Source organism: Balaenoptera physalus, assembly GCF_965194825.1.
Source record: "Balaenoptera physalus genome assembly, chromosome: 1".
Taxonomy (NCBI): domain Eukaryota; kingdom Metazoa; phylum Chordata; class Mammalia; order Artiodactyla; family Balaenopteridae; genus Balaenoptera; species Balaenoptera physalus.
This window is the reverse complement of record NC_138882.1, coordinates 65,031,371-65,049,266: the sequence shown is the minus strand read 5'-3', so window position 1 is coordinate 65,049,266 and position 17,896 is coordinate 65,031,371. Positions and strand designations below refer to the sequence as shown.

General features: G+C 37.0%; 1 protein-coding gene across 8 annotated transcripts in view; it reads left to right on the top strand.

The window, feature by feature from the left end:
- The window catches only part of POU2F1 (POU class 2 homeobox 1), a 171,705-nt gene that overhangs the window by 152,401 nt on the left and 1,408 nt on the right, over nt 1–17,896 (top strand). For all 8 annotated transcript variants that reach the window (XM_082437646.1, XM_082437642.1, XM_082437647.1 and 5 more), the window contains 2 exons: nt 15,243–15,588; nt 16,357–16,445. In XM_082437646.1, coding sequence (XP_082293772.1) covers nt 15,243–15,588; nt 16,357–16,445 — 435 coding nt within the window. The remainder of the gene's footprint in view (nt 1–15,242; nt 15,589–16,356; nt 16,446–17,896) is intronic.

Here is a 17,896-nt window from a genome sequence, read left to right as displayed (position 1 = left end):
TAGCCAATGGGAACTACTTCAGGGTGGCTCCTGTGCCCTTTTGACATGTCCCTAGCATTCTTTGAGTGCTTCCTTATTTTTTAGCACACAAGATGTTCAGCTTCATCTTAAAGTTTCTCTGCCTCTGGCCTAGAATCAGCCTCCTTAAAATCCATGAGTTCATACTGATATCTCCAATTCCAATCCAATATCCTATAGTTCGTTCTTTTCTATCCTAACCTCTTTCCATATTTTAACTCCCTTCTCGTGACAGTGGTTAACTTGGCTCCCATTATCAACAATAACAAGTTACTTAATTGCTCAATCCTATAGTGAAAAGAAAGTGGTTTCAAAATTGCTAACCCATGCCTCTGAAAAGAAAAGACCTACTAATTCAGTTCGGTTTAGAGTTCTCGTCTTAAGCCTAAAGGCGTAAAGCCCAAATACTGTGTTCAAAAGTTATTTTGGTTAGTTCTTTTTATATCCTCTTCAGTGTAGTAACATTATTCATTTGAAATTCAGGTCAGTTTATTTGTTTTGTTTGTATTCAATGTTAGTGTTTTTCCTCCCATCCTTGTGATTTTTTTAAGAACATGAGATATTAACATGGTTTTAAAAGGTAAGACTATACAAAAAGTTCTCCTCAGAAAAATGTCGTTCCCTTCTATCATAATTCTCTGTATCCTTTCCATCCCATTCCCATCTATGCCCTTCCAGTGTTTCTTTTGAACTATTGAGTAGAGATTTTTTTTCTTTTTTAATTTACCCTTGTTTGTTACTTTAAAGGTATCATACTTAGGTGATCTTCTGCACTTCAGTTTTTTCACTTAACAAAATATCCTGACAATCACTCCACATTAGTTCATAGAAATCTTAATTATTCTGTTTCATTGTTGTAGACTACTCTATTATATGGATGTACTACAGTTTATTTAACCCCATTCCTGTTGTATGGACATTGAGTTTATTTCCACTATTTTGTAATTATAGACTATGCTTCAGGAATAACCTTGTGGATATGTATTTTTGTACTGTTGGAAATGTGTCTTGAGGGTAAATTTCAAGAAGTAGAATTGCTGGGTCAAAAGGTACACACCTATGTGTTGTTGGATACTGTTGTTGTTTTGTTGGATACTATCAAATTGCCTTCCAAAAGGATTGTACTTATTTTTATTCCCACTAACAATACGTGAGAGGGCCAGTTTCCCCATAGCCTCTGCAACAGAATGTTACACTTTTTAATTTTTACCAACCTGATATGTTAGAAATTGTATCTCAGTGTACTTTAAATTTCAGTTTTCTAATCGTGTGAAGTTGAACATCATTTCATATACTTAAGAGCTATTTTTCATCTTTTATAACAGTGAAATAGTTTTTGTTTCACCTTGATTGATAAATATTGCATAGACTAGAAACTCCAGCTGAGGGAAGTGGTAAGAGCAGACATTGTTGTCTTCTTTCCAAGCATATTAGTTTTCTGTTGGTGCGTAACAAATTACCACAAACTTAGTGGCCTAAACCAATACTCATTTACTATCCCACAGTTCTGTATGTTGGAAGTTTAGGCATGGGTTAGAACTGGGTCCTCTGCTCAGGGACTTACCAGGCTGAAATCAAGATGTTGGCTGGGACTGTGACCTCATATGACACCCAAGATCTTCCAAGTTCATTCGTTGGCAGAATTCTGTTCCTTGTGGTTATAGGACTGAAGTCCCCATTTTTTTGGCTGGCTGTCAGCTAGATCACTCTCAGCTCCTACAGGCTAACCCCAAGTCCTAGCCTCATGACCTTCTCATGACATGGCAGCTTCTTCAAAGGCAACATGAGACTCTTTCTCCAGTCAGCTGCTATGGAGGGTCTTATGCAATATAAGGTAGTCAGTCCTCTCACCTTTTTCATATGATATAACCCAATTAAAGGAGTGGCTACCACATCTCCCATCATATTCACAGATCTGCCTGTACTCAAGAGAAGGGGATTATACATCTGGATTTTGATGTCTTCCTTTAAAGAGTTTTTGAGTTTGCTTTGGCAGGCAGATAGGTTACTACAGATCAGCTTGATCCTTTCAAGGCTTATTTTTTAAGCTTTATTAGATTGGCCCTAGAGTAGCCTTCACTAGTTTAAGGTGTGACCCTTCTGGGGTCTCTAATGAATGCCCAGATATTCAATAGTCTCTACTCTCTGTGTAGTTGGAACTGGACTATCTCCCTGTCCTGCATGAATTCCAAGGATCATTCAGTTTACAGCCTCCCTGCCTGGACTCATGGGGTTTCCCTGTGCATGTGCAATGTAGTATTCAACCAAAGATTCTAGGAAACCGCTATGCACATCTCTAGAGTTCTTTCTCTATTAGTTTTTTCCTTTCCAGTACTCTCTCCTGCAAATTCCAGCCATTTCAGCATCCAGCGACAGTCTTTGTCTCCTCAAATCATTGAAATTGCTGTGTTCTACTTAGTTTCCTCTTCTGGTGCAGCAGTTTAGAAAGTGCTTCCAAATGAAGTCCAGGTGATTATAGGGCTCACATCGTTTGTTTCCCTTTCTTCAGGGAATCACAGCCCTGTGCTGCCTATTTTCTCATATCTAAAACATTTTCTCATATATTTCTCTATTCTTGTTATAGTGTAAGGGTAAGTTTGCTATCATTTACTCTTATGGTCAAAGGCAGAAGTCTCTAAAAATTTTAAATTAATAATCAGCACTTATAGGTATAGATGATCTTATTTGCAAAGCAGAACTAGAGACACAGACGTAGAGAACAAATGTATGGGTACCAAGGGAGAAGGAAGGGGGCGGTATGAATTGGGAGAGTGGGATTGACATATATACGCTATTGATACTATGTATAAAATAGGTAACTAATGAGAACCTACTGTATAGCACAGAGAACTCTACTCGATGCTCTGTGGTGACCTAAATGAGAAGGAAATCCAAAAAGGAGGGGATATGTGTATACGTATAGCTGATTCACTTTGTTGTACAGTGGAAACTAACACAACATTGTAAAGCAACTATACTCCAATAAAAATTTTTTAAATAAATTAAAAAAATAAATAAAATTATATACACACAAAAAGTAAGTTGCAAAATGAAAAATGTTTAGATCAGAAGCAAATAAGTTTCAACGCTTGATAAATCTAAATTAAGAGAAAAAAATAATCAGCATTTATAATTGTAACAGACAAAGTCTAAGGTGACCCTCCCCCACCATGGTGTCTACCTCCTAGTGTTCATGCCTTTGTGTAATCCTTTCCCCTTGAGTGTGGGCTGAGCCTTTGGTTTGCTTCTCGTCAATAAAATGTGGCAAAGGTGATAGGCTGTCACTCCGTGATTATATTACATTTTGTAAGACTCCGTCTTGTTCCCAGACTTTCTCTAGAGACCCTCCTTACCAGTTTGATGAAGTAAGAAATAAACAACCATGTTAGGAAGCTCACAAATCAGGGTACTGAGGATGACCTCTAGGCGCTGAGGGTGGCCTTCAGCCAACAGCCAAAAAGAAGCTGGGCACTTAGTCTAGAGCAGCAAGCAAATTCTGCGAAATGATTTCTGCCCAGCAACCCAAGTGAGCCTGGCAACATATTCTTCCCCAGTCATGCTTCCAGAATGGAACAGTCTGGCTGACCCCTTGATTGTGGCCTTGCAGAGGACCAGCTAGACTGTGCCTGCACACCTGACCCACAGAAACTGTGAGATAGTAAATGTGTGGGGTTTTTTTTTTCCTTTTTATTTATTTTTTAAATAGATCTTTATTGGAGTGTAATTGCTTCACAATACTGTGTTAGTTTCTGTTGTACAACAAAGTTGAATCAGTTGTTTTATGCTGCTAAGTTTGTAGTACTTTGTTAAATAGCGATAGAAAATGAATACAATAATATTACATTTGTATAAATATCGTTCAGGGACAGCTCATATGATTAGGGTGAAAAATGTAATCTTATGACACTTAAACCTTGCTCCTTGAAAGAGAAGGTTACAAGAGTCAGTGTCAAATGGATTTTCTTTTCTTCCTCTTGTCAGCAGTTGCTGAAAATCATGCCTCATTTTAATTTTTTTCCTATTTGGACCATAACTTTCTTATTATAGCCTCTTTTCCTCTGACATTTCTATATTGCTTTTTTTTTTTTCAGTTGACAGAAGTTGCATATTCTTTCACTCATATTATTTATGAAAGACATCCAGTATCTTAATCATACAGCTTATCTAATGCAATCTACTTTCTTCCTGAAGACTTTCTCCTTGGAATCCCTATGATTGCTTATTTTAACTTCTTTTCACTGTGTTCCTGAGTTAGATCCAATATTTCTGAGAGCCCATGTCTCCCTCTACCTTTTATTCCTTTTTGTTTTGCCTGGTGCACACTCTCAAGTAATTTTTTTCTTTATTGGGAAAGATTATATGGGAGGGAAAATTTCCAAGTACATGCATAACTGAGAAGTATTTTGCCCTCACAGTATTTGTAGTTTGTACAGTAATAGAATTTTAGGTACAAAATTACTTTTCCTTTGAACTTAGAAGGTATTGCTCTGTTGTATTTTAGCATCCAGTGTTGCCAATGAAAAGTCTGATTTCAGTCTAACTCCGATTTGTTGATCATTTGTTTTTCCCTCTGTAAACTTTAAGGATCTTTTTATCCTTTGAGTTCTGAAATTTCACTAGAAGGTATCAAGGCATGGGCCTTTTAAATTTGTCCTCTTTGGCCTTCAGTGGGCATTTTCACTTTGAATTAATGTCTTTCTTTAACTCTGGTAATTTGTCTTTCTTCCTTATTTCTGGAACATATTTTAAACAGACTTTAAACTCTCTAAATTGATCCTATATATCCCTAACTTTTCTCTTGTGTTTTTCATTTTTTAACTTTTTATACTTCATTCTTGGAAATATATCCTGAATTTTATCTAACTGTTCCTGTGTTCCCATTTTTTATTGTTGTCATTTGTATGTTTTTCCAAAATCATATTTTTAATTTCTAAGAATGTTTCTTTGTTCTGATTCCGCCTTTTTATAGCAATCTATTTTTAATTTGTAGATACAGTACAAATTAGAATTGTATTTAAGTTGCTTCTTCTGGCCTCAATTCTGCTTATTTATTTTGTGCCATTTCTTTTGTGCTGTGGATTTTTTCATTGTCTGGTAATTTTTGATTATTTAGTCATACCAATGAATGCAAGGCCTTAGTACTTAATATCAGTAGCTTGTAAGGTTTTTTCTGCCCTTGTGTAGCCTCTGTTACTCAGCATCCTTTCCCTTGATTGGAAGGGAGCTGTGAGCTGTGAATGTGGGGAGAGAACTGCCAGACTTTGCTCAGGGCCTATGGGTGGAAAGCAGACAGGCAGACCAGGCTGTACCCTCACACCTTCCTCAAATGAGAGGGATGCCAGTGCTGACACTAACGTTCTTAACCTTCCATACTCAGATTTTTATTTTCTTTGAAGAGTAGTAGGTGACATTAGTTAATGCTTATTAGATGATGAGTCTGGTGGAGGGAGGAAAAAGTCCCACTGACAGAGCTGGTGTGTGAACAGTCTGGTCACCCTGTTCTCTGCCCTTGTTTCCTACTCCTGCCTCAGTATTGACAACGGGGAGCTTGAAATCCCCTCAGGGCTCCACTGGGGTAAATCCCACCTCTATCGTAGTCTTCTACCGTGCCCTTCTGGACTCTGGCTGGTTTCTCTACCACCCAATTTTAACCTCTTTCTCATTTCTGCAAATGTATCAAATTCTCAAGTTCTCTGAAATCTCACTCCCAGAGCTCTCACTCCCTTTTTTATTACTTTACCATCTTTTGGGATAGCATTTTAGAAATGAAGGAATAAACATACCCTGAGTCTGTCCTCATCTAAGAGAAATGTTGTGTGATTGCCATGGTCATTTTTATTTTCCCAGTATCTATCATAGTGCTTGGTACATAATAGGTCCTTGGTAAACTTTTCCCTTTTTTAATTTTTTGAAATCTTTTTTTATTATAGTATAGTTGATTTACAATGTTGTGCCAATCTGCTGTACAGCAAAGTGACTCAGTTATACACATAGAGACATGCTTTTTTTGTATTCTTTTTCATTATGGTTTATCACAGGATATTCAATATAGTTCCCTGTGCTCTACATTAGGACCTTGTTGTTTATCCATCCTAAATGTAATAGTTTGCATCTACCAACCCCAAACTCCCAGTCCATCCCTCTCCCTCCCCCCCTCCCCCTCAGCAACCACAAGTCTGTTCTCTCTGTCTATGAGTCAGTTTCTGTTTTGTAGATAGGTTCATTTGTGCCATGTTTTAGATTCCACATGTAAGTGATACCATATGGTATTTGTCTTTCTCTTTCTGACTTACTTCACTTAGTGTGATAATCTCTAGTTGCATCCATGTTGCTGCAAATGGCATTATTTCGTTCTTTTTTTATGGCTGAGTAGTATTCTATTGTATATATGTACCACATCTTCTTCATCCAGTCATCTGTCAATGGACATTTAGGTTGTTTCCATGTTTTAGCTATTGTGAACAGTGCTGCTATCTATGAACATAGGGGTGCATGTATCTTTTTTTTTTTTTTGGCTGCGTTGGGTCCTTGTTGCTGCACGTGGGCTCTCTAGTTGCAGTGAGCAGGGGCCACTCCTCATTGCGGTGCACAGGCTTCTCATCGCGGTGGCCTCTCTTGTTGTGGAGCACGGGCTCTAGGTGTGCGGGCCTCAGCAGTTGTGGAACGCGGGCTCAGTAGTTGTGGCTCATGGGCTCTAGAGCGCAGGCTCAGCAGCCGTGGTGCACGGGCTTAGTTGCTTCGCGGCATGCGGGAATCCTCCCCGACCTGGGCTCGAACCCGTGTCCCCGCATTGGCAGGCGGACTCCCAACCACTGCACCACCAGGGAAGCCTGTGTATCTTTTTGAATTATAGTTTTCTCTAGGTATAGTCCCAGGAGTGGATTGCTGGATCATATGGTATTTTAGTTTTCTGAGGAACCTCCACACTGTTTTCCATAGTGGCTGTACCTGGTAACTTTTCTACAATAGAAAATGAATGATAATGACTGTACTGCTCCAGAAAGATATGTATTCTTCTGTGTCTTAAGAACTTGTAAAAATTCCACAGCCCTTAATAATCTCAACTGAACAAGCTCTGCCTCCAATTCTTTTTCCAAAGTAGTGTTTCATAATGAACTGTATGCAATCCCATAACCATTATGTTTCTCCCCATTCACTTCTCCCTCTATCCATAACAATTATCAGTCTCTCCCCATTCACTTCTCCCCCTACTCTGTCTCTATGAATTTACCTGTCTCAGACATTTCATATAAATGGAATCATGTGATATATGACCCTCTGTGTCTGGCTTCTTCCATTTAGCATATTTCCAAGGTTTATCCATGTTGCAGAATATATTGGAACTTCATTCCTTTTAATAGTTGAGTGATATTTCATTCCATGGATATACCATACTTTGTTTATTATTCCGGAGTTGATGGACATTTGAGTTGCTTCCAGTTTGGGGCCATTTTGAATACTGTTGCTATGAGTATGCATGTATCAATACAAGTATTTTTTTTTTTGTATCTTTATTGGAGTATAATTGCTTTACAATATTGTGTTAGTTTCTGCTGTACAACAAAGTGAATCAGCTATACATATACATGTATCCCCATATCCCCTCCCTCTGGAGCCTCCCTCCCACCCTCCCTATCCCACCCCTCTAGGTCATCACAAAGCTCAATACAAGTTTTTATGTGGTTATATGTTTTCAGTTCTCTTGGGTATATATTTAAGAATGGAATTGCTACCTCATGCAGCATTCTGGAATATTATGAACAAGTTTTTGCCCCCCAAAATTAGGCAACTTAGGTGAAATGGACAAATTCTGAGACTCAAATTACCAAAACTGACTCAAAAAGAAATAGAAAACCTTTAAAAGACCTAAAACAAGTAAAGTAAGTGAATCAAAAAGAAATGCCTGGACTCAGAGGGCTTTAGCAGTGAACTCTTATCAGATATTTCACAAAGAAATAAGAATTAACCTTTAGCAGTCTCTTCCAGAAGATAGAGGAGGAGGAACAACTCATTGTATGAAGTCAATATCACCTTGATTCTAAAGCCAGACAAAGTTATCGCAAGAAAAAGATTATAAACCCATATCCCTCATGAAAATGTACACAAAAATCCTCAACAAAATCTTAGCAAATCAAATCCAGCAACATATAAAAAAGATTATACATTAAGACCAAGGGGTTATCCCAGGAATGTAAAATTGATTTAATAACTGAACATAAATTAATGTAGTACACCATAGTAATAGAAGAAAGGACCAAAACCTCATGATCATCTAACTAGATATAGAAAAAGCATTTGACAAAATCCAACACCCATTCATGATAAAAACCTGGAATAGAAAGGGACTTCCTAACCTGATAAAGAGCATCTACTAAAAAGCCTACAGGTAACAGCATACTAAATGGAGAAAGACTGAATGCTTTCCCCCCTAAAATTGGGAATAAAGCAAGAATGTTTGCTCTAGCAGACTTCTAATTAGCATTGTAGTAGAGGTTATAGTCAGCTTAATAATGGAAAAAAATTTTAAACATCCAGTTTGGAAGGGGAGAAGTTAAAACTGTCTTTGTTTTCATTATCCTATATGTATAAAATTCTTGAGGAATTCACACACCAAAAAGCCTACTAGAACTAGTAATGAATTTCAGTGTTGTTGCAAGATACAAAATAAATATACTCTCTCAATGAACTGTCCAGAAAAATTAATTCCATTTGTAAATCATATATCTGATAAAGGAATTATATGTAGAACATATAAAGAATTCTTAAAACTCAATAGTAAGAATACAGGCAACTTAGTATTGTAAAGGAGCAAAAGATTTTAATATACATTATACCAAAGAAGATATAGGAATGACTAATAAGCGCATGAAAAGATGTTCAACATTATTGCTCAGCAGAGTGCTGTTACTGTATAGCTACAGAGATGACTACTGCAGAATCTTATTTTAATCCTAAAGAACAATCATTACATTGTTCAAACAGACAGAAGCTTATACTATAAAATGTTGTACATTCATAGTAATTTTAAATTAGCTTTACGTTCTAAGAAGCCGTTCTACATAGGAGCTTTGTAGGTTTTTCATGTGTAACATATTATAAATTTATCTTTTAAATATAATAAATGTTTTCATATTAAAAAATAAAAATAAAATCATAATGAGATACTACTTCATACTCACTAGAATGGCTATAATCAAGAAGACCAAAAATAATAAGTCTTGTCAAGGATGTGGAGAAACTGAAACCTTCATGCATTGCTGGTGGGAATGTAAAATGATACAGCCACTTTGGAAGACACTTCGGCATTGTCTTTAAACTTTAAACATAAAATTACCATCCTACCCGACATTCCCCCCAAGAGAAATGAAAACATTTCCACAAAAACTTTTACACAAATGATCATAACAGCATTATTCATAATAATCAAAAACTGGAGAGACTTCCCTGGTGGTGCAGTGGTTAAGAATCCGCCTGCCAATGCAGGGGACACGGGTTTGAGCCCTGGTCCAGGATGATCCCACATGCTGCGGAGCAACTAAGCCCGTGCACCACAACTACTGAGCCTGTGCTGTAGAGCCCGCGAGCCACAACTGCTGAGCCCGTGTACCGCAACTACTGAAGCCCGCACACCTAGAGCCTGTGCTCCACAACAAGAGAAGCTACCGCAATGAGAAGCCCGTGCACCGCAACAAAGAGTAGCCCCCGCTCGCCGCAACTAGAGAAAGCCCGAGCAATGAAGACCCAATACAGGCAAAAATAAATAAATTAATTAATTAACTAATTTTTTTAAAAAAACAAAAAACTGGAAACAAGCCATTGCCCATCAATTGATGAATGAATTAAACACCATGTGGTCTATCCATGTAGCGTAACACTTTTCAGCCGGAAGGAAGTATTGGTTCGTGCTACAACATGGATAAACCTTGAAAGCAGTATGCTAACTGAAGAAAGCTAGATGCAAAAGACTACAAGTTGTATGATTCCATTTATGTGACAGGTCTGGGAAAGGTAAATCTACAGATACAAAAAGCAGGTGACTGGAGGCTGTAGGTGGGAACAGGTGTGACTGCAAATAGGCACAAGGAATCTTTTTTAGTCATAAACTAGATTGGGGTGGTGGCTGCACCACTCTGTCAATATATTAAAACTCATTGAATTTTACACTTAAATTGGGTGAATGTTATGGCATGTAGATTGCACCTCACTAAATCTATTTTTTACAAAAGATGAGGTGGGTGCGCACTTTGGCAGCACATACACTAAAATTGGAACGATACAGAGAAAGGGATTAGCAGATACAAGCTACTATATGTAAGATAGATAAACAACAAGGATTTACTGTCTAGCCCAGGGAACTATGTTCAATATCTTGTAATAAACTATAATGGAAGAGAATCTGGAAAAGAATATATGTATATACACACACATACAACTAAATCACTTTGCTGTACACCTGAAACTAACACAATACTGTAAATCAACTATACTTCAATAATTTAAAAAAATTTTTTTTTCAATTAAAAAGGATGAGGTGGGAAACAAGAGGTTGTGCCACACACTATGTATTCTTGCACATAACTTCCTACTAACCTTGTGAGGAGGTGATGGCGTCTAATTTTGTTGTTGAGGACGCTGAAGCTCAGCAGGCATCACTTCCCTGATCAAAGTTGCCCAAGTAATTAAGTTGCCAAGGATATAGATAAAAGATATATATTGATTAAGAGGTGATTCACTGGGAGAATTAATTTGAAGACCTCATTATTATACTCTAGTGCTCATACAACATTCATATTGAAGACACCTAGAATGTGGTTGGAGGATAAAAACCAGAAAGAGCTACTTTGAATGGTTTCTGGAGTCATCATCTCTTAGCCCAGGTTAAATTCACTGATGAAATTATTGGGATTTTCTTTGTATATATGCGGGATTTTAAGAAAGTGATACCAAATGGTCTGAAAACGGCAGTGGAGAGTGAAGAAAAGGCTACTTTAAGCCTTTGACCTCAAGTGCATTTCAAAAGTTTGAAGAGAAAGTAGTGCCCGTAAGTGAAATCAGGTTAGATAAGCTGAAAAATTGGTCAAGAAAAGATTGAAATTTACTAGCAGTAGAAGAGAAATGAGAGAAGATATATATACCTTTCTATAGAACGGGGGGCAGGTCTTAGGAAAAGAGTGTCAAAGTGAAAAAGTATGTATGAATCTGCCAAACATAGGACCCAACACAGCATCAATAGCTCAGTGATATAAATTGGTCTGATAGATTTAGAACTGAATAATGAAACTGTGATTAATAATATCCACAAAGATGTACTTTGGAACAGCAGCAGTAAAGAGGGAATCATCTTATTTATATTTTTGAGAGGGACAGAAAAAGGAGTAAATCCTCCCTTTTCACTTAACAGTAAGAAAGATATGTTTACCTGATTAATTCAGAGACCACATAACCCTTTTGTGTAACATGATAGGAGGTGGGAAAAGTAGAGTCAGTACTGAAATAGATGGTGTCTAATTTTCTCCCAGCTCTGCAATATGTGAAAGAAACATTTCCTTAACAGTTAAAATGAGAGTTGAATTCTAGGTGTTCTTAGTATAGACCAGAAGAAGGCTTCAAAATAGATTTTAAAAGAACAAAACTGCCTGAATTTTTAATACGGTTATTATGAGAGAAGAGAATCTTCTACAGCTTGGCGTTAGATTTTATCACAAAGAAAGTTCTTTTACATAGATCCTTTTTCCAATATGTTTATAGGTTTGAAATACTTATTTTGATTGGTCTAGTTCTTTCATCTCTGAAGTCTTTTATACCTCATAGAAGTATTATATTGAAAATTTATAGACGTTTTTGGTCTTTTTCAGTTCTCTATCCTGAGAAAATACCACTTAGGTTCTGCTATACACATACATGTGGTTGATTATATCCTAGAACATAGTGACTTTCGCTAAATGAAGTTCCAGCTGGTTTAGGCAACCAGTTTTTTTGTATGTAGCATTTACTGATTACTGAAGTAAGAGGGCCTGTTCTATACTTTGATGATGTTAGATAGCATCAAAATTACAGCTCAGTGGGAATAGTTGGCATCTTCTTTATCTATCCTATGCCTTATCACTTATTTCTGCTTTAGGCAAAGGGACTTGATATTCTTTAAGTAACACTAGGCCTAACTTCTAGAGATATTTTAGACCTGCGCTATACAATATGGTAAGCACTAGCCTCATGGTTTTTATGCATGTAAGATGTGGCTAGTTCAATTTGAGATTTGCTTTTCAAAGCTTAGTATGAAAAAACTCATTAAATTTTTAAAATATTGATTTTATGTTGAAATATATTTGGGATATACTGGGTTAAATAGAGCATAATATTAAAACTAATTTCACCTGTTTCTTTTTACTATTTTCAATGGGACTACTAGAAAATTTAATTACATATGTACTGTATTTCTGTTGGACAATATTGATCTATAATAGTAAACCATTTCCGTGAATGTGTTTTAGCTGTCAGTGATATTTTTAATGTCAGTTAGTTATTTGTATTCAAATGTTTGTTCTCCTTACAACAAAAAGAAATTTTGGCATTTTGATTTTTTTTTAAGCCTCTCAAAGAACTATTTTCTAGATCTTCATTTTTCATACTAATTTTTATGAGATTCATAATATCATTGTATGTTGTTGCTTCTTCGAATAAGAAAATGTTGGGAATTCTCTGGTGGTCCAGTGGTTAGGACTTGGTGCTTTCGCTGCTGGGGCCCCGGGTTCGATCCCTGATTGGGGAACTAAGATCCCGCAAGGTGCGTGGCATGAACAAAAAAAAAAAAAAAGAAGAAGAAAACGTTTACCACAATAGACTTTTTGAGAGCTGATTTTCATTACCCAATAGCCACTTAAATTTTTTAATGCAAAGAAGGCATATGACCCTCAGAATGGGAGAAAATATTTGCAAACAAATCAACGGACAAAGGATTAATCTCCAAAATATATAAACAGCTCATGCAGCTCAATATTAGAAAAACAAACAACCCAATCCAGAAATGGGCAGAAGACCTAAATAGACATTTCTCCAAAGAAGACATGCAGATGGCCAAGAAGCACATGAAAAGCTGCTCAACATCACTAATTATTAGAGAAATGCAAATCAGAACTACAATGAGGTATCACCTCACACCAGTTAGAATGGGCTTCATCAGAACATCTACAAACAATAAATGCTGGAGAGGGTGTGGAGAAAAGGGACCCCTCTTGCACTGTTGGTGGGAATGTAAACTGATACAGCCACTATGGAGAACAGTATGGAGGTTCCTTAAAAAACTAAAAATAGAATTACCACATGATCCAGCAATCCCACTACTGGGCATATACCCAGAGAAAACCACAATTCAAAAAGACACATGCACCCCAATGTTCACTGTAGCACTATTTACAATAGCCAGGTCATGGAAGCAACCTAAATGCCCATTGACAGACGAATGGATAAAGAATATGTGGTACATATATACAATGGAATATTGCTCAGCCATAAAATGGAACGAAATTGGGTCATTTGTTGAGACGTGGATGGATCTAGAGACTGTCATACAGAGAGAAGTAAGTCAGAAAGAGGAAAACAAATATCGTATATTAACACATATACATGGAACCTAGAAAAATGGTACAGATGAACCGGTTTGCAGGGCATAAATTGAGACACAGATGTAGAGAACAAACGTATGGACACCAAAGGGGGAAAGCGGCAGGGGGGTGGGGGTGGTGGTGTGATGAATTGGGCGATTGGGATTGACATGTACACACTGATGTGTATAAAATTGATGACTAATAAGAACCTGCTGTATAAAAAAAAATAGAGAAAACCTGTTTATTAGGTTTATAGACATGTGTGCAATTTAAAAAAAAAAAACAACACTACTGTTACCTTGAAAAAAAAAAAAAAAGACTATACATTTTCCTGTAAGCACAGGTTTAGTCACATCCAAGTTTTGGTATGTGATATTTTTATTATCATTCAATTCAAGTTATTTTCTAACTCCAATTGTGATTTGTTTTTTGGGGGATTACTTAGAAGTAGTGTATTTCATAACTTCTAGTTACTTTTTTGTTACTGATTTGTAGCTTAACTACAAGTCAAGAAACACACTTTGTATAATTTTAATACTTTGAAATTTGTTAAAATTTGCCTTATAGCACAATATGGTCACTTTTAAAAATGTTCCAAGTGTGCTTGAAAATAATTTGTAATTTAAAGTTTTGGAGTATAGTGACTATATATCTGCGTGTTGAATCAAATTTGCTGCTTACGTTATTTAAGTTTTCTTTATATCCTTACTAATTTTTTGGGGAGGGGTCTACTGGTTCTGAAAGAGGTATCCTCTATCAGTGAATGACAGCAGTATGTTAAATATCCTATTATGATAGTGAACTTGTCTGTTTTTTCCTTGTAGCTCAGTTGCTCTATATAATTTGAAGTTAAGTGCATACAAATTTAAAACTTCCTGGTAAATTGGTCTTGTTGATATGAAGTGCCCTTGTTTATTTCTCGTAATGCTTTTGCTTTCAAGTCTACTGTATCTGTTATTATATAATTTCCTTTTGGTTTATATTTGCACAGTATATCTTTTCCAATTCTTTTATTTTTCAACCTTTTGTACCATTATGTTTTGTTTTTTTAATAAATTAAAAAAAAAATTTTTTTTTAAAGGCATCTGGACATATTCCTTTAGTTATTTTCATACTGTTTCTGTGCATGTTATTGATACTTATTTGAGAAAAATGTGTAACTTTTAGTTTTTCTTGATTTCATTGCTTTGTTTTGATTTTTCTATAGAGACTACTAAGGAGATTTCTGAATGAAAATGCTTTTCAGAAGCTTGGATTTTTTTGCTTGTACATTTCTTCCCCAGAGCAGTTGTGTTCTGTAGTTAGAGCTTCTGTGATTTTTTGTTTTTTTAATTTTTAATAGGAAATTGGAAATGGAAAGCTGTGTTCCCTGTTTGTTTTATGGTTACTTTATTGCTCTTGCCTCTTAAAGTAGGGTTCATGGCTTTGGTTCTTAAAATGTTTGTTTTTGTGGTTAATTTCCCTAGAAACACTAAACTCGGTTAATAAAATAGGACATGTTTAGAGGTTACTGGATGGTAAATTAATTATTCAGTTGATTCTAGAGTATGGTTGAATAAAGCAGCCATTCTTCCAAGAACATTTACAGAAGGTCAATTTCTAATATGATTCCCTTTTCAGGCACTACAGACACCACCTCCAACAACACCGCGGCCGTGATTTCCACAGCGCCTCCGGCTTCCTCAGCAGTCACTTCCCCGTCTCTGAGTCCCTCCCCCTCTGCCTCAGCCTCCACCTCCGAGGCATCCAGTGCCAGTGAGACCAGCACAACACACACCACCTCCACTCCTTTGTCCTCTCCTCTTGGGACCAGCCAGGTGATGGTGACAGCATCAGGGCTGCAGACAGCAGCAGCTGCTGCCCTCCAAGGAGCTGCACAGTTGCCAGCAAATGCCAGTCTTGCTGCCATGGCTGCGGCTGCAGGACTAAACCCAGGCCTGATGGCACCCTCACAGTTTGCAGCTGGGTAAGGTGCTTTCTCATCTTGTTTACATCTGAGAAACAGCTAGGAGGTCATCCCTGGAGTTATTGTAGGGAATACTTTTTCATCACTATCTTAAATGCAAAAAAAGACAAGAAACAAAAACAAAAAAATCCTTTAAAGCCATAATCTCTTTGAAATGGGTTGCTCTATAGTAGTAGCACAAGGATTTTGATTATGGTTGGAATTAAGTTTCTTAACACTCTGGAAGGACAGTAGTCATACCTTTATTTCTAGATGAAGATACAGAACACCAGACCACTGATTATACCTGAGTGATGGGACCAGGAAGAAAGCCCAGGATTCCTGACTCTTATCCTTATGCTTTCTCCATTAAGCTCTGAACTGTCTGCTTTCTAATTCTCAAACATAAATAAGAGATAACAGTAATAGGATTCCCAATTTTATATTACCATCAAACAAATAAGAATTACTTTGTAAATATATTCCTTTCTCTGGCATTTTTTTCCTTTTGTTTTGGAAAAAAGGAGAATGAAGTAATTCAAAGAGTCACAATGACTGCAAGTTTTACATTTTGTGTGGACCATAACCTTGTTTTGCTTTGTACAAGTGAGCATCAAGGAAGGCAGTAACTTGGAAGCACTACCCAAACCATGTAAGAGTATAAAGAGAACAACATATTTCCATATACTTCCCCAGTTGTATTTTCCTTTTCTTATCCATTTGGGTATGTTGTCAAACTGACACAGGCATCTACGTTGTAATAAAGTGACTGCTCTTTTGGACTTTCAGAGGTGCCTTACTCAGTCTCAATCCAGGGACCCTGGGTGGTGCTCTCAGCCCAGCTCTGATGAGCAACAGTACACTGGCAACTATTCAAGGTCAGTAGAATTTTTTTCCTTACTTAGCCTTTTTTTTTTTTTTTTTTTTAAATGGAGGAAGTCTGCTTTGCTAGAGGTGAGAGTGATGGGAAGAGATCGTTGAATTGATAATGCTGACTAACGTGAGGACCAAGAATGTGTCCTTGTAAACAGCTTTGTAAGAGAAATATAGGTGTCGGTCTGTAAGAACAGGAAATATACTTAGTTTGGTGTATTAAGAAACCAGGACTGGGACTTCCCTGGCAGGCCAGCGGTTAAGACTCCGAGCTTCCACTATAGGGGGTGCGGGGGGTCCTACCCCTGGTCGGGGAACTAAGATCCCACATGCCGCATGGTGTGGCCAAAAAGAAAGAAAGAAAGAAAGAAAGAAACCAGGACTTTAATGCTGATATTTACCTTCTTATATAAATAGGACTTGGAGGCAGAATTTCCTCCTACATTTATCTAAATAGTCATCCAAGACCCATCCCCAGACAAACTTGACCAAGAAAAATTCTCCAGTCCCCACCCCCGCCCCTAAGAGAGCCGTATACAAGAAGGCCCTATAACGAATTAACATTGGAGCACATCATGCAGACTTCAAGAGTACTTTTAATTCTTGTTAGGTTCTGCCCTTTGTATATCCCCATCATTATAGAGCATATATTCTCTTGGATTTTAATGTCTCTTTTACAAGCCCAGATGGGTCCCTTTTGGCCTTAGCATGCTATCCAGTCTAAAATGAGTCTAAATCCACTCATTCTATGTAGTGAAGGGTTTGATTTGTTTAACGTCTGAGCTTTGTGTTTGAAGATGCTTGCTGTTACGTGATTCAAGGAAACACTTTGAGACATCACTATATTAATCTGAGAAATTTTTCTTAAAATAATTTGGGCTTAAATGAGAGTTCTTGGGGCCAAAAATAAGCTGTTAACGAACTTCAATTAAGATTAGTGTTTCATAGATGATATCTCTACAGTATACTGTAGACAATATTAGTTCCAGACAAATCTAAAACATGACCTAGATTACCTTACATTATATTGACTTTCTCATTGACTAAATCATATGTGAAATTGATGGTTAGATCTGTAAAGCTTTTATTATAAAAAGATTTCTTTTTGGAGTAAGATTTGTGATAAATCACTTTTTCTCTTGCATTTCGGTGTACCTCTGGGCTGTAGTGATACTAAAAAGGCAAGATGCCTTCCACAGGGCATAACTGAGTACAGAACAGGTACTCCCGGGGAAGGTCTAGAACTGGACCATGACCCTGAGCCTGGAATCTCAGAAAACGTCAGGCTGCACCAAGACTCACTGTTCTGTACTCTGTGTGTGATCACGTCCAAAGTCAAGGACATCCCCTCAGTTCCTCTCTCGTTCTTTATATATTATGTAAGAAATCAATCAAATTTTTAATCCACTAAGAAATACATGTGCCTCAAATATACATGTGAGGATGTGGTTATATG